General features: G+C 39.3%; 5 protein-coding genes across 12 annotated transcripts; 3 read left to right on the top strand and 2 right to left on the bottom strand.

The window, feature by feature from the left end:
- LOC127246965 (xylulose kinase 2-like) lies at positions 1 to 3,946 on the bottom strand. 2 transcript variants are annotated; one of them, XM_051268643.1, is made up of 12 exons: positions 3,798 to 3,946; positions 3,020 to 3,135; positions 2,125 to 2,779; positions 1,963 to 2,051; positions 1,731 to 1,795; positions 1,401 to 1,456; positions 1,176 to 1,296; positions 1,016 to 1,090; positions 874 to 927; positions 686 to 780; positions 442 to 616; positions 1 to 332 (listed from the first exon to the last, which is right to left on the bottom strand). In XM_051268643.1, the coding sequence occupies exons 2-12, from the start codon at positions 3,076 to 3,078 to the stop codon at positions 100 to 102; spliced, it is 1,677 nt and encodes a 558-aa protein (XP_051124600.1). In that variant the 5' UTR covers positions 3,079 to 3,135; positions 3,798 to 3,946; the 3' UTR covers positions 1 to 99. The 2 variants fall into 2 exon arrangements, with proteins under 2 accessions (XP_051124600.1, XP_051124599.1); XM_051268642.1 differs by lacking the exon at positions 3,798 to 3,946 and having other exon boundaries at positions 3,020 to 3,203.
- Positions 3,947 to 4,006: 60 nt separating this feature from the next.
- Positions 4,007 to 6,553, top strand: LOC127246966 (amino acid permease 6-like). The gene is made up of 5 exons (XM_051268644.1): positions 4,007 to 4,151; positions 4,239 to 4,475; positions 4,556 to 4,649; positions 4,725 to 5,088; positions 5,775 to 6,553. Exons 1-5 carry the CDS (start codon positions 4,040 to 4,042, stop codon positions 6,414 to 6,416), a joined length of 1,449 nt encoding a protein of 482 aa, XP_051124601.1. The 5' UTR covers positions 4,007 to 4,039; the 3' UTR covers positions 6,417 to 6,553.
- On the bottom strand, positions 6,431 to 11,290 carry LOC127246964 (KH domain-containing protein HEN4-like). Of its 2 annotated transcripts, none has more exons than XM_051268640.1 (8): positions 11,166 to 11,290; positions 9,403 to 10,147; positions 8,607 to 9,029; positions 8,244 to 8,498; positions 7,617 to 7,982; positions 7,343 to 7,422; positions 7,143 to 7,254; positions 6,431 to 6,828 (listed from the first exon to the last, which is right to left on the bottom strand). In XM_051268640.1, the coding sequence occupies exons 2-8, from the start codon at positions 10,114 to 10,116 to the stop codon at positions 6,685 to 6,687; spliced, it is 2,094 nt and encodes a 697-aa protein (XP_051124597.1). In that variant the 5' UTR covers positions 10,117 to 10,147; positions 11,166 to 11,290; the 3' UTR covers positions 6,431 to 6,684. The 2 variants fall into 2 exon arrangements, with proteins under 2 accessions (XP_051124597.1, XP_051124598.1); XM_051268641.1 differs by lacking the exon at positions 6,431 to 6,828 and adding an exon at positions 6,835 to 7,029.
- Positions 11,291 to 14,439: 3,149 nt separating this feature from the next.
- LOC127246785 (inositol-tetrakisphosphate 1-kinase 3) lies at positions 14,440 to 19,038 on the top strand. Of its 6 annotated transcripts, XM_051268343.1 has the most exons (11): positions 14,968 to 15,090; positions 16,007 to 16,118; positions 16,244 to 16,276; positions 16,365 to 16,447; positions 17,295 to 17,415; positions 17,524 to 17,616; positions 17,754 to 17,861; positions 17,976 to 18,152; positions 18,229 to 18,284; positions 18,353 to 18,437; positions 18,529 to 19,038. In XM_051268343.1, the coding sequence occupies exons 5-11, from the start codon at positions 17,373 to 17,375 to the stop codon at positions 18,597 to 18,599; spliced, it is 633 nt and encodes a 210-aa protein (XP_051124300.1). In that variant the 5' UTR covers positions 14,968 to 15,090; positions 16,007 to 16,118; positions 16,244 to 16,276; positions 16,365 to 16,447; positions 17,295 to 17,372; the 3' UTR covers positions 18,600 to 19,038. The 6 variants fall into 6 exon arrangements, with proteins under 6 accessions (XP_051124297.1, XP_051124296.1, XP_051124300.1 ...); XM_051268339.1 differs by lacking the exon at positions 16,365 to 16,447 and having other exon boundaries at positions 14,441 to 15,090; positions 16,037 to 16,118; XM_051268341.1 differs by lacking the exon at positions 16,365 to 16,447.
- Positions 19,039 to 20,237: 1,199 nt separating this feature from the next.
- On the top strand, positions 20,238 to 22,322 carry LOC127246397 (uncharacterized). Its single transcript, XM_051267733.1, has 2 exons — positions 20,238 to 21,158; positions 21,317 to 22,322. The coding sequence occupies exons 1-2, from the start codon at positions 20,530 to 20,532 to the stop codon at positions 22,062 to 22,064; spliced, it is 1,377 nt and encodes a 458-aa protein (XP_051123690.1). The 5' UTR covers positions 20,238 to 20,529; the 3' UTR covers positions 22,065 to 22,322.
- The last annotated feature ends 54 nt before the right edge of the window (positions 22,323 to 22,376 follow it).

The following is a 22,376-nucleotide window of genomic DNA, read 5'->3' on the forward strand; positions in this document are numbered from 1 at the left end:
TTCCTCATTCAAAAAGCATTTTTTATTGCAAACGAAATAAATGATATCCATTAGGTTTCAAGAAGATCAAAATGAGCAGTGACTTAAATTATTACTACTTCACACCCTTCCTAGCTTCTCCACCAGATGATTCTCAATTTCAATTCTTTTCTTCATCAAAAGAGTGTACTTATTCACAAGTTCTTGATCGCCGGGGCTCGCCGCCAGTGTGCAGTTGAGAGACGTCTTCTCCAAATTGTAGGAGAACAGGCATGAAATGGGCACAAATTTGCCGCTTTTGTTGCAGAGCCATCCATGAGCTGCTCTGAGGGCAGCTCCCATGGAAGCCGAGTCTGTAAGCACAAGCATACGACAAAGAATGATAAATGTGTTTGTATGGATGTTCAGAATGTTTAGTAGGAGGCACCATTGGAGTGCAGTGAAGAGAGGTAAAGGACTTGCCTGAGCTCTGGATTTTGTAGACATTGCAGCCGAAGATCGAAGCCACTGAGCTGAGAATGTTTTCGTTGTTTGATGCTCCGCCGGTTGCAATTAGCCGTGTTGGAGGTGAAGGCATCCCAAATCTTTCAGCATGAGCACGCATTGAGAGAAACTGACCCTCGATTACTGCTCGAACCTGCAAAAATATTGTTGTCACCACGCTCCTGTTGTATGTGTTTCGAGAGGTATATGTTCGTTGACTAACCTCAGAAGCTGCATCGAATTCTGTAACTTCGCGAACTTTCACCCCATCTAATGATTCACTGGTGAAATTCTCAAGGATGAATCGGTGGAATCCAACTGGAAACAGTACATGTTCAAGCTTCATTCAGACATCTTTTCTTATTGTCATGTCGAGCTTTGTTATTTACAGAATTGCTTAACTATACGCACCCGGGAGAGGAGGAATAATTTCATAGTCTTTGTAATAGAAGCCAAGCTTTCCGCCTGCGATGAAAAATATCGAGAAAATCCCACAGCAATGCATAGAACAATTGTACAGAATTGGAGCAACAGGATTCATTTTCATACTAACCGTTTAGCGGCTGAGTATTCTGCAAATACGAATTAAAGATGTCCCATGAGCTGTCTGCGCACCGGTTACGTATATCTATATGGATTCAAAAGATTAGTAAAAACCCTGTCTCATGTTGATAATTAGTATCAAATATGCTGCTTTCACACTTTGCTTGTACCTTCACGGGTCAGAGAACCGTTTTTGTAGCACAGCATTACCATGTAGCTATTAGTATCGACTGGATTGGGGAACACGTGCCCTTCTAAGCTCGGCTTGTGTTCAGTGCTGATTCCAAAGACCTGTAAACAAATGTAGGATGATGTTCACATTAAATTATATCGTATAATTTTCTTTGAAACACTAATAGACACAGGAAAACCAAGGCGAAGTGCGGGTTACTAACAGTGTCGCTGGTTCCAAGACTGATTGCTAGATCACCGGGACTGTTAAGGGTTAAACCTGTGGAGTTACAGTATAGTTCATGAATCAGATGTTAAGCAGCTTGGACCACTCTGTTCTGTGTCTATTATTCGAACTCATAAAACTATTTCGCTAATAGAATAGTACTGAAAGCACCAAATTTTCATTATAAATTGCATCCATAAATTCAACATGAAGAAATAAACTTCTGCTAGTTCAGACGGATTTGAGAGATGTATGATCCAAGGATAGTGAAGAAAATCGACTATTCCACTCTATAATAAAACAGTAGAACAAAAACATAAACAGATACCTGCTAAGCTGTTGGGATTGTCACCAGACCACTGAATGATCAAACAGTTTTTGTCAAAACGATACCTGAAAAGGCATAATTAGATGAGTTTAAGCAGATGTCAAACACAATAAACCCGAGTCTTGAAGAACATCATCAACACCAATGCCATTACATTCCAGAATATCATCAAAACAGCTGCTTTGCACAAGCTGTGGGCATTACATAGATAGAAGATTAATGTTCGACAAACCTCTCCACAAAATAGAGGGAAATTGAACCGGCTACGGCGTATGCAGGTGCTAAATTCCCAAGCTTTTCCTCCAAACCCAGAGCCGTTACCTGAAACAACAATTAAACAAACAGATGCATAATCTAGCTCGATGCGTAAAGTTCACTATTCTGCACTACAAACCTCAAGAATCTTCTTCGACCAAGCTCTGTCTTTTATGTCCATCAAATTCATCCCTGCTCCATCAGTGTGATCAACACAAGCATAGCTGCCAATAAGTATAGAAGCCATGAAGGAGCTAACTAAAGAGATTCTCTCCGTAGCATCATAAGCCTCCGGCTGTGTCTCATATATTTTCCTAATTTGAGGACCTGTGAACCTTTCATACGCTCGTGAACCTGTAAGCTTTGACAATTCCAAGGCACCGCCTACGGCCTTCTCGATTGCCTTGCATTGCTCAGTCGTGCTGCTGTCCATCCAAATAGGCGAATCCTTAATCGAAAAGGAGCCGCTGAGCTGTGCCGCCAATGGCTGCGTAGGATCCAATGAGGATAGGGTGCTAATACTCCCTTTTTTCCAATACACACTGCCATGTTGCTGGCCGCTGCCGGAAACAGAAGCAATCCTCCCAAAATCCAATTGAGATTTCTGAAGCTTGTGAAGAATGAGATCCAATGCTTCCACCCACATTAGAGTGGGCGAAACAATTCTCCCATTGATCGAAGCGTCTCGATAAACACCATCTTTGGTCTTGTAATGAGGCAAATCGGAATCGAAATTTACTATCTCCCTAGCCACAATGTTCAGGTTTGCATCTAAAACAGTTGCCTTCAATGACCTAAAAACACATAATCAGATATATCCATTGTTTAGTTCAATTGAAGTTTCAGTTCTCCCGGCCTAATAACGAATTGGCACAATCACGAATGGGGACGATTTCCATGTAAAATTCAGGATAGCGACAAACAATTAATCAGGATTCATCGACGAATTGAAACTTGAGCAGTTAGCGAAAACAAATAATCTCAGTAGAGCAACTGAACAGTAAACCCAATTTTAAGAGAAGAGTGGACTTAACTGCGTAGAGCTATCAAATCCCAAGAAATAAGAACCTTGCGGGAGAGAATGATCCTCCATTGGCGGTGGTGTGAAAGAGAGGAATCTGTACCGCTGCGAAATTCTCAATCCCCAAAACTGTAAAATGACGGAAGCTTTCCGGATTAGGACGAAGAAATTTGCAGGAGGAAAGGACTCTGTCGTGGCAGGATTAGTATATATACGTACATTTATTTAATATTTATAATAAGTGATTGGATAAAGAATAAATTAGATAAAGTAACTTTTTAATAAAAGGTAATATATTTATTTAAATTCCATCATTGTTGTAGAATAATGATAATTGATTTTGTGTTTTTTATTTAAATATTAATTTAAAAGTAATACTTCCTTTTTATTTAATCAATATTTTTCAAATAGAACAAACATAAAATAATAATAAAAAAATAAATTTAGTTTAGGAATCTAAAAAGGTCTCACCTAGTACTATGATTATTGATTTTAGTCTATAATATACTATGTTTTTCGTTCCAGTTAATTTACCCTTATTTTATTTATTTATTTTTTTCTTATACATAAAATAAAAAACAAATTTAACATTTTATAACAAAAATTCTAATTACCTAAAAATACGCATAAATATCAAATTGAATATTAGAAAATAGTCGAAGAGTATAATAAAAAAATTATATTAAAATATTATATAGATTCACATTTAAATTTTATTTAAATTTAAATGAAAATAAAACGTATTCTAATAATATAAATATGGATATAAAATAAAAATAAACAATAATCACCAATATATGTCCGGGACCCGGGCACCAGATTAATCCAAACCACTTATACTGCGGCTGTGTTGGTCATTCATCGGGTCTTTCCAGTCCCCGACGTTTCCAACGATGAGTGGTCCCGGAATCGCTGGATGTCCTCTTCCTCTTGCTCTTCCCCATCCCCCGACTCCACTCTTTAAATATTCGCCGTCATCTCAAATTCATTTCAATCCATTCTTAACAATCACTTCATTAATTAATAATAATTGATGGCCCCGGAAGAGTTCCAGAAGACCTCCCTAAGCTTAGAATCCGCCCCGCCGGAATCATGCCCCGCCGCCGGCAAGAGCTTCGACGACGACGGCCGCGATGAAAGAACTGGTTAGTAATTAATTACATACATATTTATATACATTTATATATATATATATGATCTATTATATACTCTAATATGTGGATTTGCTGCAGGGACGATGTTGACGGCGAGTGCGCACATAATAACGGCGGTTATAGGGTCGGGAGTGCTGTCGCTGGCTTGGGCGCTTGCGCAGCTCGGATGGGCGGCGGGGATGGCGGTGCTGGTCGCCTTTGCCGCCATTACTTACTTCACCTCCACTCTGCTCGCCGACGCCTACCGATTTCCCGGCCCCGTCCACGGCCGCCGGAATTATACTTACATGGACGTCGTCCGCGCCCACCTGCAAGGTACTTATATACGAATTGAGGGTGGGTACGTGTCCTGATCTGATTGGACTATTGAGTCGATCGAGTCACGTGACGTGCAGGTGGTGTGAAGGTGCGGCTGTGTGGACTGGCGCAGTACACCAATCTCGTTGGAGTCACCATCGGATACACCATCACTGCCTCCATTAGTATGGTGTAAGCTAATCGAATATACATACATATATTATATCTATATCTATATATATAATATATATCTGTATGTATATGTAGTGCTGTGAAGAGATCCAACTGCTTCCACGAGGAGGGGCACGGTTCGAGGTGCTCGGAATCGAACTATCCGTACATGGCGGCGTTCGCAGTGATTCAAATTATCCTCAGCCAAATCCCTAATTTCCACAAGCTCTCCTGGCTCTCCATCGTCGCCGCCGTCATGTCCTTCGCCTACTCCTCCATCGGACTCGGACTATCAATCGCCAAGCTCGCCGGCGCCGGCGCCGGAAAAGTGCAGACCAGCCTCACCGGTACGAAGGTCGGCGTCGACGTGTCGGGAGCCGACAAAGTCTGGCAGAGCTTCCAGGCCATGGGGAACATAGCCTTCGCTTATGCCTACGCCACCGTCCTCGTCGAAATTCAGGCACCTCAATCTCTTATTACCTTCTACATACGTAGAATATAATTTCATTAATTAATTATTTATATAATTAAGGTAATAACGTATGGTATTGGTTGGTGTGTGGCTATTTATTACTACTGCCTGCTGATATTTGAAGGCTGTCTTGTCGTATCCCGTCCATGTGTATATTTTGACATGGATTAGACTGGGCGACGACAGCGCAGCTGGCCTTTTTTTAAAATTTTTATTTTATTTTTTCATATTCGAGAGAGTTGCGTGTTGGAGTTCAATAGTTTTTAATTAGATTTGGTGTACACCATAAAGGATGATTGACTGATTGATGGATTGATTGGTTTTCACTGCGTTGAGAGACGTGAGAATAAAGGTGGTGTACACGTGTCCCTACCTACACGATGGTAGACCACGTGTCGAATATATTACAATAGCTGCCGATAGGCCAAAAGGAGCGAAGAAAAAAAAACCTTTAAAGGCGACCTTAATTAGTAAGAGTTGGGCGTCGCATTCATTCAATTCGAATTAGGAGTTCCCCTTACCTAAATTAGTATCCTTATATACTGTTCATTCTATATTCATAAAATCAATTCCGTGACTCTAAATACCTATTGTCTTTTTTTTTTTTCTCTCTCTAATTATTAAAAGTATTGAAGTGATTGTCACAATTTATTTTATACCTGAATAAATGACAGGACACCTTGAAATCGCCGCCGCCGGAGAACCAGGTGATGAAGAGGGCCTCTTTAGCCGGCGTCTCCACCACCACATTGTTCTACCTCCTCTGCGGGACTATCGGTTACGCCGCATTTGGCAACAACGCTCCCGGAAACTTCCTCACCGGGTTCGGATTCTACGAGCCATACTGGCTAATCGACGTCGCCAACATCTGCATTGCAATCCATCTCGTCGGTGCTTACCAGGTATTCGCGCAGCCAATATTCGGGTTCGTAGAAAAGAAATGCAACGAAAGATGGCAGGAGAACAAGTTCATCACCAAAGAGATCCCACTGTGCGGGTCGTCGTACAGGATCAACCTGTTCCGGCTGGTGTGGAGAACGGTGTACGTCGCGATCACAGCTCTGATCGCTATGATATTCCCGTTCTTCAACGGGTTCTTGGGCCTGATCGGGGCAATATCGTTCTATCCCCTGACGGTGTACTTCCCTATAGAGATCCACATTGCACAGGCAAAGATACCCAAGTATTCAACCACCTGGATATGGCTCAAGATACTCAGCTGGGCTTGCCTGATCGTCTCCCTCGTCGCGGCTGCCGGATCCATTGAAGGACTGGCTAAGGATGTCAGGAGATACAAGCCCTTCAAGACTCAGTAATGGTGACAAGTTACTGAATAATCGACACATCCAATCAAATGGATGACTATTTGATATAGCATAGTATCAGTTTTCATAGAAGTCCTTATTGCATCAGATACCGGGTTTTTTCCCTCGGAAAGGAGTCCATTTTGTAAGTACTAACAGAAGCTAGCCAAAAGTTAATGAATAAATAAACATAGTTCAGCTGAAAATCTGTTTCGGTCAGGAGGGGATGTACCATGACATCAAGAGTTGTCGTTACCACCAACCGACAAGGCCATGGGCTTTAAGAAGCTTCCGTCTCGCAGATTACAAATGCTTGAATGAGGCTTTGCGCGGCGTAAGTTTGCTCAGGTGTTCCAGATATGATGATTACAGTTTCCGAAGACCCGGGTTTGGGATCAGTGACAGTTACTTTTGCATCCGAAAACTGAAAATGACAGGTGCACAACAATGTCGTAAGTTTTGACAGCTATAAAATTAGATACAGCGTGAAAGGCAAAATGGATCAAGAATCAAATAATTTATTGTAGCTAACGGCCATGACGTGGAGGCAAAATCAGGTGTTTAATATGGGTCAACGATTAGTGTTCCGAGTTTTTTAAGCATTCCAATCCTAAAGCATGCTACACTACAAAATGCATTTGCATTATGTCAGAAACTAGACATAAAGATCATTGGAAGATTGAGAACCTAAAAAAGAAAAAAATCAACTTATACAATGTACTGTCTTGAAATGCATACCTCGCGAATTTGTCTCAGACATCCACCATCCTCCCCATATATTGCTGGAACGACATAGCGGGGAACAACAACTTCCACAGTCGTGCTTGTAATAACAGCTTGTTGATTTCCCCTACATCGACAAAACAGGCATCTAAGAAACATAAATCCATGATTAAATGTTTTAATGGGTTAAGGAAGGCAAATCTATATTAACACACCCTCCAAATCCAGTATGTCTTCTTTGAGGAAGACCTTGATAGTCTGGGTATCCCATAGGGCCTGTAGGTTCCATTGGTCCCTTCACAGAGTTAAAGAAGCATAAGAACTTTCACAACTCATTTGTACATTATTATATCAACAAGATCACCTGAGAATAAGGACTTATATTGGAAATGCACCCCAAGGCATAAAGTAGGGAAAAAAAGCACAAACCAAAGTCGCGATGTTATCTTTATAAGTAAATCACAAACCAAACCTTAAGAGCGCACACACCTGTGGTGGGCCCCATGGTGCTGCAGGTGCCATTCTTTCAGGCATGTGAGGAGGGAACCCTGGCCTGGGAAAATCAGGAGCAAAAGGAGGGTGATCGTCACGTGGGCGGAAACCACCCACTGGTGGAGGGCCACCAGGGCCATCAAAATTGTTAAATGGAGGACCTCGGTTGGAGAATGTTCCCGATGGTGAAAATTCCCTCCCGCCCATGTATGGAGGATATGGAGGCATTGGGGGCAATGGCTCCATAAATCCTGGGTTTGGAGGGTGGTCCAAAGGTGGAAACAAGTCTCGGAAGAAATGGTTCCTCAATCTGGATGTTATCTGCAAAAGAGCCTCTTGAACGGCCTCAAACTCCCCATTTACCTAGAATTGCAGACAACACAAATCAATGACAAAAGAGAAGCCATGCGTAAGTTATTTTTCCCTTAGATGTTCTTCAAACCTCAGAAAACACACATTCAAAGCAATAAATGCAAGCAGAGAGAAAACCTAAACTTATCTGTGTCGCAACAAAAATTCAATGGGGCAACTATTTAAAGCATAAAGGCATAAGTCCAAATGAAAAAACTAAGCAACTTTTGAGAAGCATGATGAGGTATCTGAACATATGGTCATCATAAATACCTGGACAACTTCTTCATTGTCTGAAGCATTCTTTGGCACTTGATCCTTGCCCAGAATACGGATGTAGGCACCAGATGACTTCCTCATCTCAGCAATTACCGAACCACCCTTGCCAAGAAGACATCCAGTTTGATTGGAAGTGACAAGGAGTTTGGCTATCATGGTATTGTCCTTGCTTTCGGGTGCAGATCTAAATATCCTGGCTTGTACTCTAAGCACCGCATCCTGTGGCGCAGATACTCCATCCTCTGGATACTGCATTTAATGCATTTCATCTACTAGTTATTGCCTTGGATATATTATTACAAGCGACAAGGAAACATGAAACCTAAGATGAAATCGAAATACAGAATTAAACCATACGCAAGGGCCAGATATGATAATTATGCGATCATCGGAATTGCCTTCACCATCTAGGACCTTGATCTCACAGCCTGTCTCATGCTGAAGTCCCTTGACTATAGAACCTCCCTTTCCAATAACACCACCTACCTTCTCCTCACTACACAATAATCGGAAGGTTAGGATCTCAGGACGAAAATTCACTCTACCAGGAACACTGGCGTCACCATCATGATGTCCAGCAGAATAAGGCGGTGGACCATGTCCATGGAAAGGATGATTTGAATGGGGATACCGATCATGTCTAGGGGGAGGGCCAAAGGAATGTGAGGGTGGACCAACATTGTTGGCAGAGAAAGTATCATGGTTACGAGAATAATACTCAATCAGTTGCTGCGAAACAGCCAGGAGTGCTTTCCTGAGGGCATCAAGCTTGCCAGAGATCTGCAAAATAAGCTGAACATGTCAAAAACTGCTGGATAAATCTAATCAGTAATTTAGTTCTGAAAGTGAGAAATACTCAGAATGATATTTTAAAAACAAGAATCACCACTTTTCATCAGTATCTTTGATTTGCTTTCCCCTGTCCCAACATTTATATTGAGTTCATGAATTTGACTATTAAGTTACTTTCTAAATAAACTTAAAATGATCAGAGACATTTCACAGGAGAAGTTGGTAATAGTAATTCAGGTTACGTGTGTTAGCTTCTGATTAATGCCACATATAACATGGTACAGACAAAGGCGGCACAACATTCAACTCTCACTTAACAGATGAGGTTAGCAAAAAAAAAAAGTACAAATGATAAAAATACCTGAACCAGTTCATCAGATGAAGATGCACAAGAAGGCAGCTTATCTTTAGGAAGAATGCGAATCTGCGTTCCACTTTCGGATGACATTTGTTTTATTACACTGCCAGCTTTCCCTAACAGACAGCCAACTTGACCGGAAAAGACAAGGAGCCTAACAACAGATGATGGCGACTTGGTAGATTCTTCATCTCCTTCAGTTGTCTCAGACAACCCATCAGCCATTTTGTCGAATACAATCAGCAAAGCTTTCTGAATAGATGAAGTTTCCTTTTCTTTCTCCTTTTCTGATTGGGTGTTTTCAGCTGAAACAGCCTGTTTTTCGTCAGCTTCTGGATGTTCTTCAGGTTTTTCACCTGATTCAGGGGTCCTAGCCTTGTTAACTTCTGCCTTATCCTTTTCAGATACAATTTTGCTATCCTTGTCAGAACTTACAATAACCACCACCCTTTCATCACATCCAAGAACACTTTCCTCAACATGGACGTTTACTCCAGTCTCTTGGCGTATTTGAGCTATATTGCTGCCACCTTTTCCAATAATTCCACCAACTTTGGCAGCAGGGCAAAGTAACCTTATAATTTTGTTGGAAGAATGTCCACCTGATGCTGCATTATCAAATCCGGAAGCTGATGACTTCTGCCACTTCCTTCTACCCGTTACCTCTGCAAAAGTTTGTTCATGTTGTCTCTTGGCAGGTGTCACCGAAGCAGACATGCTGTGAATTCAGTTGACAAAATGATGGCTTCTGAAAAGAATAAATAAATAAATAAATGAGAAAAAGCCAACGCAATTAATCGATAACGACAAGGATTTTGGAAAGTCAATACAGATTACATAGTAAAGAGCAATTAATGTCAGATTACTCAAAGGTTCGGTAAGTCCTTGGGAACTACAAATAAGAGAAAAAAACAAAAAGAAAAGGTGAATGAAAAGCATGGACAACAACTTGAATGATACAAGATTAATGAATTTCATGTTCATCGGTAACTGTATGTGAGCAGGGAAATCACACATCCACTTGATTTACTAAACATTCTACATTTTTAAGAACAAAGTTTGATGCATTGAGATCCTAAAAATCTGGCAGATTTCTTCCTTCTCTTTATGTTTGATCAGTACATGAGAAACAAATTTTTTGAAAAGCATCAAAGTAATCAAGCTAACACTACAAACATTAGAAAACAATACCACAAGCACTTGGCATGTATTTACCACTATCGATACTCAAACGATTGGATGCCAGTTGAAACCATTAAACAGCTCCAGAAAACAAGAAACACCCCCTGATTCCAGCATGTCAAAGTGGGAAAACAATAATTGTCAAATCCCCTAATCTACTACCCTCACAACCAAAAAATGTTCCAAAAGCCCAGCTTCATCACCAAGCTCTTTTACGCATATACAGAAAGAGCAACAAGGCGCTCCATCCCTCAAACTCCACGCAAAATTTAGAAACCAAAAACCAAACATCCACCCGCACATTTACACAAACTTAAGACCTACTGTCGAACTTAATCAAAACAAAAAATCTATATATTAAATAAAACAATGTATTCCTCTGCTGTCCAGAAAACCCTTAACTTCATCCACAGGATGCGTGTGTCAAACAAGTAAAACTTCGAGAGCGAAACCCCAGAATCAACGCAAATGCCATTTTCACGTAGAATTATGCACGTGCTTAACAAAAAAACACCATTTCCACAGCAAATAAATCACAAGAAACACCAATTTTACAGAACGAAACAGAGGACAGCGGTACTTACAGCCACGAGCAACTCCGAGACAATCGTCCGAACTTCAATAGAAATTCTTCAATTGAGTTTCAAGGGTTTCGCAGTCCATCGAGAAATCCGGACATGGTGAGTTAAAAAAAAACCCCATTATATACCACAGCTTGTAATTGGTCGGGTCTTGTACCCGTTAGATGCGATCCGGCCCGCTTTTAACCGAGAATAAAATTTACAGGATCCATCAAAAAAAATTATATGGGTACATGTTGCAATTGTTGGTAAATTTATTTTTAATTTCCAAATAATAATGATAATAAGAAGAAGAAGAAAATGATTTCGGCCCATTTGGGCCTACTTGATGCTTGTTTAGTAGTTTGATTAGTTTCTGAAAGAAAATAATAATAATAATAATAATATTATGTAGAAATAAAATACTTCCTCCGTCCCATCACAATTGATACTATTTTTATTTTTGTTTGTCCAGTAACAATTGACACCTTTCTATTTTTAATAAAAATTATTAAATCAAAATATATTTAACAAATATAAATAACTTAATTAACAACATAACATACAACATCATAAATGACATAGAACTAATTCAAAACCTCTTTATTTCTATCTCTCTCTTAAAATGATAAATATTTTTATCAATATTTAAAACTACACATATTTTACAAAATTGATTTATATTAATTATAAATAAAAAGATATTTTTTTATTTACTTTGTATTATAGAAAATTTTATTCTCTACAAAATGATATCTATATTGCATATATTTTTTAATTATTATATAATTTTTAAATATTTAAACATATATTTTACTTTTTTTTAATCATATATATTAAATTTACTTTAAAATTATAAATATTACTCCATCCGTCGTGCAAATGTGTGCTCATTTGACCAGGCACAAGTTTTAATAAAAGTGAGTAATAAGTGTTAATTTTTCTTTTTACCGTAAAAAATAGTACAAAAGTGGAATGATTTTTTTATGTAAAAAAGAAATGAGAATATTTTCGATGACAACTCAAAAATGAAAGTGAATATAAATTTGAATGACGGAAGAAGTATTACTTACATAAAAATAATATAATAATATCATAATTCATTATTATTAACTAATTAAACATTATTATCTTAAATACAGTGTCCCTAATCAAAGAGTTCAATTCCGGTGGGACTGAGGGAGTATTTTAAAATATATTTTGACAAAATAAAAATATACTCCCTCCGTCCCGGTACAAGGTTGCCGTTTAATTTTTGCACGTAAATATTTAAATATTAGTATTATAATGAGTTGTAGTGAAAAGACGAAAATACCCCTATTAGTATTGTGTAATATAAAAGTAATGACATTTGTATAATATAGTGTAAGTTTAAAAGGTATTTATTATGTTAACTAGGTAGTACTAAATAAGGAAATGATAACTTTATTTTGGGACGCACGAAAATAAAAAATGACAATCTTTCAATAAGACGGAAAGAGTACTACTAAGACAATCTCCAATTGAAGAGATTTTCTTCTATTTTTGCAGGGTGGGGAGAAAAAAACTGCTCCAACACAACCTGTAATTTTGCAGAATTCACTCGTTGGAATTAGCGGGTGTTAATATGTTATGTCAATTACATGTAACGTCATTATTTATTTATTTAAATATCATTCCAAACTTGTATATAATTTTACTTATATATATATATATAATATCCAGCTGACCCACCTAACACCAACTACATAAAATTTATCAGAAATTATATTTAAACAATTTGGCAGGAAAGTTACCAAACAATTACAATCAAAATGTCACAAATAAAACAAAATCCATGCAAATTAATTATAGTGGTCCAAAAATGTAGCAATTACACAAGATTTTTATCATTTTATTTTATTTTGTTAAATCCCACTAGCATGGGCACGTAATTAATATACTTTATATTCGCGACTTATTAGTCAATTGAAGTATATATTAGTCCTACCAAAATATCTTTAATAGTATCAACAAAATAATTTAACCCAACATCGTAACGCTACCGCATGATATATAATCTTTTAATACAGATTGGATATGAAATACACACAAACAGATACGGAACTACACTAGAGTTTGAGGTGTCAATTTTTATGATTTTTTTAGTATTAAAATATTATTTTTTTATGTATTTATAATTCATATATAATTCTGCCATTATTATTTATTTAAATTTATTAGCTGAATATTAAATAAATTATAAGATTTTATCCCCCGAAATTTAGATGTTAGTTTCGTCACTGTACACAAACCAGTAAATTTAAAATTTAAAATTTAAATTAGTTTTGTGTTAGTGAACGACCTATTTTAGAAACTTATTACTTCATCCGTCATTTAAATCTATACTAACTTTCTTTTTGGATTATCATCGAAAAATATTCTCGTTTTTTTTACTATAAAAAGAAAAAAATAACAAGTGAACAGATATTAACATAACGGAAGGAGTACTTTCTTGCTGTTAATTTTTTATTAGTCCAGCTTCATTTATCTATTTCTTTTATTATTATTATTAAAATTGTAATAATGGTAGATTTGAACATGGTCTTCTAATTATTTATTTTATAAGAATATTCTCAAAATATTTCATAAATAAAAAACAGAATATTCTTATAAACATTTGATTCATTAAAATTTACACTATTCAGAAAAACAGATAGAAGATAGGGTTCGACAAGAAGGATTGGTTTCAAGGTCCTGGAGTTGTGAACCCAGAAAGAATCACGCCGTTGATTGTGCTGGGACAAGGCATGATCTCCGTTCATATGGACATGGACCACAGGTCCCGGGAACCTCTAATAACACTCCATTTTGATTTGAAGATTAGGCTTATCTGCACCACACATGACACGTCATTATCACATTTATCAAATAGGTAAGTTAATTAAATTATAACCATAAAAAGATATAAATTCAAATTTTTAAATATCAAATACTAAAAGGTTAGTGATAAAAATTTCAATTTCTACTAATCACAGATTTTTAAATTTAAATTTAAATTTCGAAAGTCGAATAAATTAGAAATTGTAATTGACAAGTTGCTATTTTTTTTTTTTTAAGGAAAATCATTGAACTGTTTGACTCATCTGCCAGGTCAGCAAGTAGGGTGTACAGCTGTCGGGCCCACACAAATATAATAATAGAATAAAAATAATATAAAATAATTTCCAGTATTTATGTATGTATGTATGTATGTATGTATAGACGTAACAGATATTAGTAATGTATAGATACAGTTTGGTGTCTCTATCTCCGTCTATATATAGTGCTTGTGTTCCATCTGTTTTGGGACTTAGACAATACTCTGCCATTGTTACACTGAGAACAGCTCATCTTCTTCGTCGTTTGTACGCGTGTAAGGTTTCTCGCCTCCCGCTTTGCGCAAAACTGCACGTCTCTGTGCCGCTTCATCCTCGTTCTTTTTGGCTAAATCTTGGGTTTCCACCTCCATTTCTAGCCCCATATTGGTATTACCGAGAGGCTGCGGATAGCCGCGCCATTTGGAGGATATTCGACGAGGCGTTTGCCTCACGAAATTGAAGAGGACGAAGGGGAATTGGATAATTTTGATAGTATATAAAAGGACGAGCCTGTTTGTTTTGGGATAAGCGGATTGATTTAGGGTTAGAGATTGTAACATACATAATTGGATATTTGTGTTTCTGTGGGGGAGGCAGGATCGGGGGATGAGGATGAGAGGCTTGGCGTACGGTGTGGAAGAGGAGGAGATGGAAAATGAGGTCAGATTGGAGCGGGAGGGGAACGACGAAAACGAGAACGAGAAATTGGTGGCTCAGAGGAGATACGCCGCGGTGGCGGCCGGCGGTGGGTTTTCACCGCCGTCTCCGATGAAATCGGTTGTGGTCGGTTATGCTCTTACGTCCAAAAAGGTTAAGAGCTTTTTGCAGCCCAAACTGGAAGGCTTAGCTAGGTAATTTAACCGTGTTGTGTTTGTTTTATTGTCTGGTTTCAATTTCACAATTCTTTTGGGTGAGACATGTAGCGCATTCTGATGGGTAACTTTGGATGTGTTAATGCACGTTTTTGTAAATTAGTTCAATGTGGTTTCTCTGTTAGGGGGGTGGATTGAGATGGATTGATTTGTTGTTTGATTGGGTTGTTTTTTCTTAGCTTCTTTTCTTGGTGATTTAAGGTTATAAGCAGCTTCAGAAAATTTGTTGTTAATGTTATGTTAGTTGAGTTAAACGATTTATGGGACCAACGTGTGTAAAATTTTACTTGCGTGGGATATATTTACTTTTCCAGATTTGGATCTCTAAATGGAATATCCTCCTGGGAACATTCTTGATTGTGACAATCCTGCATAAAGACTTTCCACATTGACAATAGTAGCAATTACTGTCTGATTCTTGTCGCTATCATTCTGTTTTCTAAGCTCAAAAGTCTTGTATTTGTTGGTAGTTTTGTATTGAGTGGAGATTTGACTTAGAATCAAAGATAATATTGTGCTTGCCAATGATAAGTGTTGGTGGTAGTCTTGTCATGGAATTCTGGCCTGTAAATATTGTCGATACCCTACTCGGCTTGTGTGTTATATTTTGGATCTATGTTTTGCTTTGCATTCATTTACATTCTTTTGTGTCATACCTATGTTGTTGGATATCTTTCAATTTTGTTCTTTTGAGCCTAGACGTTTCATTGGATCATGAGCCAACCAAATTGATGATTTTGCAAAAAAAATTCTGAAACACTTTTCATATGACATGTATTTCTGTCGGCTTCTTGTCGGTTGAGGTTTACGTCATTTGATCTGAATGCTTTTCTATTCTATGTGAGCTTTCTACCTTCTTAACTACCAATGCTGAATCACCTGAGGATGCTAGCAGCTGATTCAGTTTTGGTCATACAAAATGCAGGAAGAAGGGAATTTTATTTGTTGCTATTGACCACAGTAAGCCCCTTGCCGATCAAGGCCCTTTTGACATTGTACTTCATAAGGTGATTTTTCTTGCTCCTTTACCCCACCCTTCTTGATCTTTAAGCTAATGTATAATATTTTAAAACTATATGAGTTGTGCAAATGTTAAATCCATTTCCTCTTTTTTCTTTTTTTGGTCATACAGTTATCTGGAAAAGAATGGCGGCGCATACTTGAGGTTGGTCTCACCACCCTATATCTGCATTAGCTAAGATTTCTGAAATGACTTGGATTTTATCACTAGAAAGACAAATTTGGCTGTTTAGGGTCATCAAGCAATACACACTGATGACGTAGACCGCAAGTTCATTGGTGGTGCCTGGTGGGCAACCAGTTAAATTATTCTGAGGTGTTTGCAATTTTTTTTATTTTTCCTCGCTGGTTCTTAATCATAGCTTGATAATAAATGATTGTGGGGTGGTGATTGTTATCCCTCCCCGTGCTGTTTGCTAATTTTGAATTTACATTCATTGATGACTACTGGATTTATGGTTTTAGTATGTATGATCTTTCATGACTCATGATGGGCCCATTTTTTCAATTTTTGCTTCATGCATACCCACCCAGTTCTGTGCCGACTTAGGATATGCCTTTTTATTGTATTATTAATGAGTAGGATTCGTAGAGGCACTCCGGTCAGTCTTGATGCTACAAGTTGTTGACTGGATTTATATATTCTGAGACAACTGTGTTCCTAACTTGCTGGCAGAAGATAGCATGTTTTAGCTATGAAACTAACTAGTTCAAAAAGACTTTTTCAACATATATCGGATGTGATAACAATTCCATTTCACATTCTTCAATCTTCATCTTTCAGATGATTCTTAATGTGGAATTAAATCAATATCCTGAGATGCACAGGCATTTCCTTGACCTTGCTCTTTATAGTCCCATTGATGTATTGAGTTTGTTTGAGGTAGCTATATGTTTAAGTGGGTAATATACACATAGCCTACCATAAAGTGCAACTCTGGTCCTTTATGCTCCTTTCTTGCTTGCATAAATGATCTAAGCCCTTACTATTTTGTATTAATTTATGTATTTTCCTTTGGCCATTTCCTTTCACTTCCCTTGCATATTCCGTTGAATCTTGTGGCACACATGGCTGGCGGTGGTTATGGAATGATTTTTTGCATTAACATGCTCGGAAAATCTCTGAGGATTCCTGATCATTTATATTTCTATCACTTTTGAAGGAATATAGGGAAACCCATCCGAGTGTCACTGTTCTTGATCCTCCTGATGCCATACAGCACTTGCACAACCGTCAGTCTATGCTTCAGGCTGTTGCTGATATGAATCTTTTTGATTCCTATGGTAATTGATTTTGTATTTTTATTGTTGTTCTTTCATGCTTGATATTTTTCGTTTAGTTTTAGGCTTTTGCTAAAGCCATCAGAAGTTTCACATTCTAATTACATGCAGGACAAGTTAGTGTCCCAAAGCAATTGGTTATCAAGAAAGATCCATCGTCCATAGCTGATGCAGTGAACAAGGCTGCGCTGAAGCTACCTATTGGTATGTCTTCTAAACATTTAAATTAATATCGCAGACTTCAAATATAAGGGTAACTTCTTTACTATAAACAGAGTAATTGGATAAATTTGCAGTAAATATTAATTCTAATTCAATATCATATGACACATATTACACAGTGGCGAAGCCATTGGTTGCAAAGTCACACGAGCTGTCACTTGCCTATGATGAGTTATCTCTGCAGAATCTCAACCCCCCTCTTGTTCTGCAGGAATTCATTAATCATGGTATGTGCAGATCGTCCATTTTGCTTTTAGATTGATTTTTTTAACTGAAGGAAGTGTCTCCAAAACCCTTTCATTCATACTTATTCAATCCCGACACGCATTGTGCTATTGTAGGAGGAGTACTCTTCAAAGTATATATTGTCGGGGAAACTGTGAAAGTTGTCCGGAGATTCTCCTTGCCTGATGTTAATAGGCTCGAACTTTCAAACAATGCCGGCGTCTATCACTTCCCCAGAGTATCTTGCGCTGCTGCATCTGCTGATGATGCAGATTTAGATCCTTGCGTTGCTGGTGACTATCCTATCTATTTTTCGATCCGCCATAAGTTCATTCCAACTCATGTTTCAACATTTTCTTTTGCTGGCAGAGCTCCCTCCAAGACCTTTACTGGAGAGACTGGCTAGAGGACTACGCCATCGCCTGGTACGGTTTGTCAAATCATTAATAAACGAATAAGTTTGGTATTTTGTTAACGAATGATTTTGCGCCAGGGCCTGAGGCTGTTCAACCTCGACATAATCCGCAAACATGGAACTCGAGACAACTACTACGTGATAGACATTAACTACTTCCCAGGCAAGCAATATTCCAATGATTCTTGATAATAACATTGCACTTCTTTTCTAAAGACTAGTTTCTTTAATTCCACGCTGCAATCGATGCGCAGGATATGGGAAAATACCGGAATATGAACATGTATTCACGGACTTCCTATTGAGCCTAGTACAGGGCAAATAGAAATTCAGAACGCCCTCTGAAAAGAGAGATCGGTAGTAGATCATGTCGAATGAGCTCGTGCTGTACGAGAGTTGTTCTTGTTGATCTGATCCGCGACGAAAATAATAAAATGCAGCAGCCGGCAAGGAATGCAGCAGAGGATTGATGGTCACAGCATCACCACAAATGTTTTTTTCGATATTATTTTTGTGTTCGTGGTCGGATCGAGGCCTTTTGTTGTTGATTTTATGACGACGACGACGACGAATGTGATGATAGATGGATGGATCGAACATCATGGAATTCTACTCAGCTGCTGAATGAATCTGCTGCAGTTGCTCTTGCTGTTGCTGTGTGACAATTAGTTGAAGGTAACATTCTCTTCGTTGTTTCTTTGTAAATCATCCTTCCTTGGGGGAAATTAAATAAACTTAATTTCTAAATTCCTTTTTTGTGTTTTTGGAGAATTTAATTTGTGCATGTTATATTTTTGGGTGTCATAATTTTTCATAAATATTATAAAAAATATAATATATATTATATTTTAGTTTTATAAATTCTTATGCTTATCGTAAAAAAGAGAAAAAAAAAAAGAAAAAGAGCTAAATGCTTATAACAAGAACTAAATGAGATGAAATGTCAATACACTCACAAGCAGAAAATAAGATACTTAACTATCAAGATCTATAAAAAGATTAACAGTTTATTACCAAAAAAAGAAGTTCTGAAGTCCTCTACATCCAACAATAGTGACTAGGCCAAAAGGACAAGTTATCGAATATATAAATGTGAATCAAGATTGTCAATATAATATGTATAATATAATTATATAATAAAAAATTCAACTAATAGTGATAGTGATCACATACATATTAATACCCTTCGCCTTCTCTCTCAAGATCTGCAATCTTACACCTGTTAGTACATCACGTGCATGCATGACCGAACCAAATAATAATATAAAAAAATACTACTACTACTTTTTTTAATGATATACACATAAAAATATGTCTTAAGTATTTTGAGTTAAAAATAAATATATTAATACGAACTATCTATTAAAATAAGTTATAATATTAAATTTATATATTTTGTTTTCTTCCGTTAATTTTTAGTAATGATTAATGAACCAATGAAGGCACGAATGGCAATATCAATAATTAATGATTATCCGAAAATAAAAGCAACGTCTTGCCAGGCTGTCCAAATCTGAGAGACGGATCACGCACGAGGTTTCACTAAAACACACACAATGCCGGTGCGCCACGTGTCCCATCCAAGTCCATAGATAATCCTGAATCCGACGGCCACCAGCAAGGTATCCGAACCAAGGCTAAGGCTTGTTTGGATCTCCCACATTAACTAAACCCAAAAATTTCTCAATTTTCCATTAATATTTCCTCCCCGCTTTAATTCTTTATCAAATCACCTCGCCGAAAACACGCTATCAGCTTAATTTTAAAAAAAGATCTTTTTTCTGAGGAAAAAACCGTCCGCTTTTCCGAGTATACGTTTAAAAGGTGAACAAACGCGGCCTTAGAACGAAGGGCACTCTAGTCATTTCACGTTGTGACGTAGGGGCATTTTAATAATTTCGGTGAGTGTCAACCGCTGTCTGTCTGGCGCAACATTGAACCATGACAGGCTGTACACAGCTGTAATCCACAGTTCATTTAGGTTTCGCCAAAGCTACAGCGATGAGATGACGAGAAGTGGGCAGAATTACAGGACCATGTCGTTAAGTTGCAGTAGTCGTTGTGGCGAAGCGCGCATCTCTATGGACTACCGCTGCTCGCCGTCGCCGTCGCCGCTCCGTAGTGTTATTCCGCCGTCGCCGTCGCAGGTGTGTTGATGATTGCTCAATTTCTTCCGAAGAGGAGCTTTTGGAAGTTTGGCGATTTGGGGATTTTTCTAGGGTTTTGTTTAATTGGGGATTTGTTTGAGTGTGGATATGGATCCTTGCCCTTACGTGAGATTGACGGTGGGGAATTTGGGACTGAAGACGCCGGTGGCGGCGAAGCCGGTGCGCTCCGCCGTGCATCCTTCGTCGTCGCCGTTTTTCTGCAAAATAAAGGTGAAGAACTTCTCGATTCAGAGTGCGGTGGTGCCGTACATTGCGTCGGAGAATGGTCAGTTTCCGGAGGGGAATTCTCCGACTGCGGCGACTTTCCATCTCAGTAAATCTGATTTGGACCGACTGAAGGGGAAGTCGTCGCTGTGCTCCACGTCGACGCCGCCGCATATGACGATCTCGGTATTTTCCGGCCGCCGTGGTACCACGTGTGGGCTCAACTCAGGGCGGCTGTTGGGGGAAGTCTCTGTGCCGTTAGATCTGGAGGCGGCAGAATCAAGGGCTGTGATTTTTCACAGCGGATGGATTAATCTAGGGAAGGAAACGAAACGTGGTGCGCAATTTCACTTGAACGTCAAAGCCGAACCCGATCCGAGATTCGTTTTCCAGTTCGATGGAGCTCCGGAATGCAGCCCGCAGATCTTCCTTGTCCGCGGAAACGTCCGGCAGCCGGTCTTCACCTGCAAGTTCAGCTTCCGGACAGCTGCCGACCGAAGCCAGCGCTCGCGGTAATAAGATATTAATTGCATTTCCAAAATCATATGCGTCTGTTCATCGATGATATTAAGGAAGGATTTAATATCCTGCAATGATTTCTACTTTTTCCGAGACTGTAAGGTTCATCACTTTAATGTACTAATTACTTTCGTCTGTGTCTAATTAACAGCTCTTTGCCGCCGGAGCCGCGCTGCGGCGGAAGAGTTTGGCTAAGTTCGTTCGGGAGCGACAGGGAAAGGTCCGTCAAGGAAAGAAAAGGATGGTCCATTACAATCCACGATCTGTCAGGATCTCCGGTGGCTGCAGCTTCAATGGTGACGCCGTTCGTCGCGTCTCCCGGTTCGGACCGTGTCAGCCGGTCCAACCCGGGTTGCTGGCTCATCCTCCGCCCCGGCGACGGGACCTGGAAGCCCTGGGGCCGCCTCGAGGCCTGGCGGGAGCGCGGCCCCGCCGACGGCCTCGGCTACAGATTCGAACTCATCCCCGACTCCGCCGCCTCCGCCGCCGCCGGCGGGATTGTTCTAACCGAGTCGACAATTAGCTGCAGCCGGGGAGGAAAATTCGTCATAGATTTAAAGAACAGCTCCGGCAACAACGGCAATGGAAGTACGAGGAGTGCGTCGTCGTCGGCGCCGTCGCCGATCTGCAGCCCGGGGAGCAGCGGCGATTTCGGGTACTTATTATGGCCGTACTGCGCGCCGCGAGGGTTCGTGATGTCGGCCGTCATCGCCGGCGAGAAGAGCAAGTCGCACCCGACGGTGGAGGTGAGCGTGCAGCAAGTGAACTGCACGGAGGACGCCGCCGTACACGTGGCACTGTCGGCGGCGCTGGATTTAAGCATGGATGCGTGCAGGCTTTTCTCCCAAAAGCTTCGCAAGGAACTGTGCCCGCCGCCGCCGCACGATTCTCCGTTCTAATTAACCCTAATTAACCAACACCTCGTTTTTATGCCATTGTGTTTTTGCGAGCGGTGGCTGTAGTTAGCTGTAGGATCAGATCGGAACTAACGAGGAGGAATTAGGGTTGTGTACAGATTGAGGGAAATCAGGGAAGGGTCGCCGGCGGCGGCTACTTTTTTTTTCCGGCAGGTGTGAGGCTTTGGGAGGGTGACTGTTTTGTTCTGAAAACGTTACTTCACTTATGCGACTTTGGTTTTTTTCTTTTTTTTTTCTTAACACACTTGCGATTTATGATTTGTCCATGGTTAGGAAATAGTTAATCGTGGTTAA

Source organism: Andrographis paniculata, unplaced genomic scaffold (genome assembly GCF_009805555.1).
Source record: "Andrographis paniculata isolate CXL003 unplaced genomic scaffold, ASM980555v1 Contig30END, whole genome shotgun sequence".
Classification (NCBI taxonomy): domain Eukaryota; kingdom Viridiplantae; phylum Streptophyta; class Magnoliopsida; order Lamiales; family Acanthaceae; genus Andrographis; species Andrographis paniculata.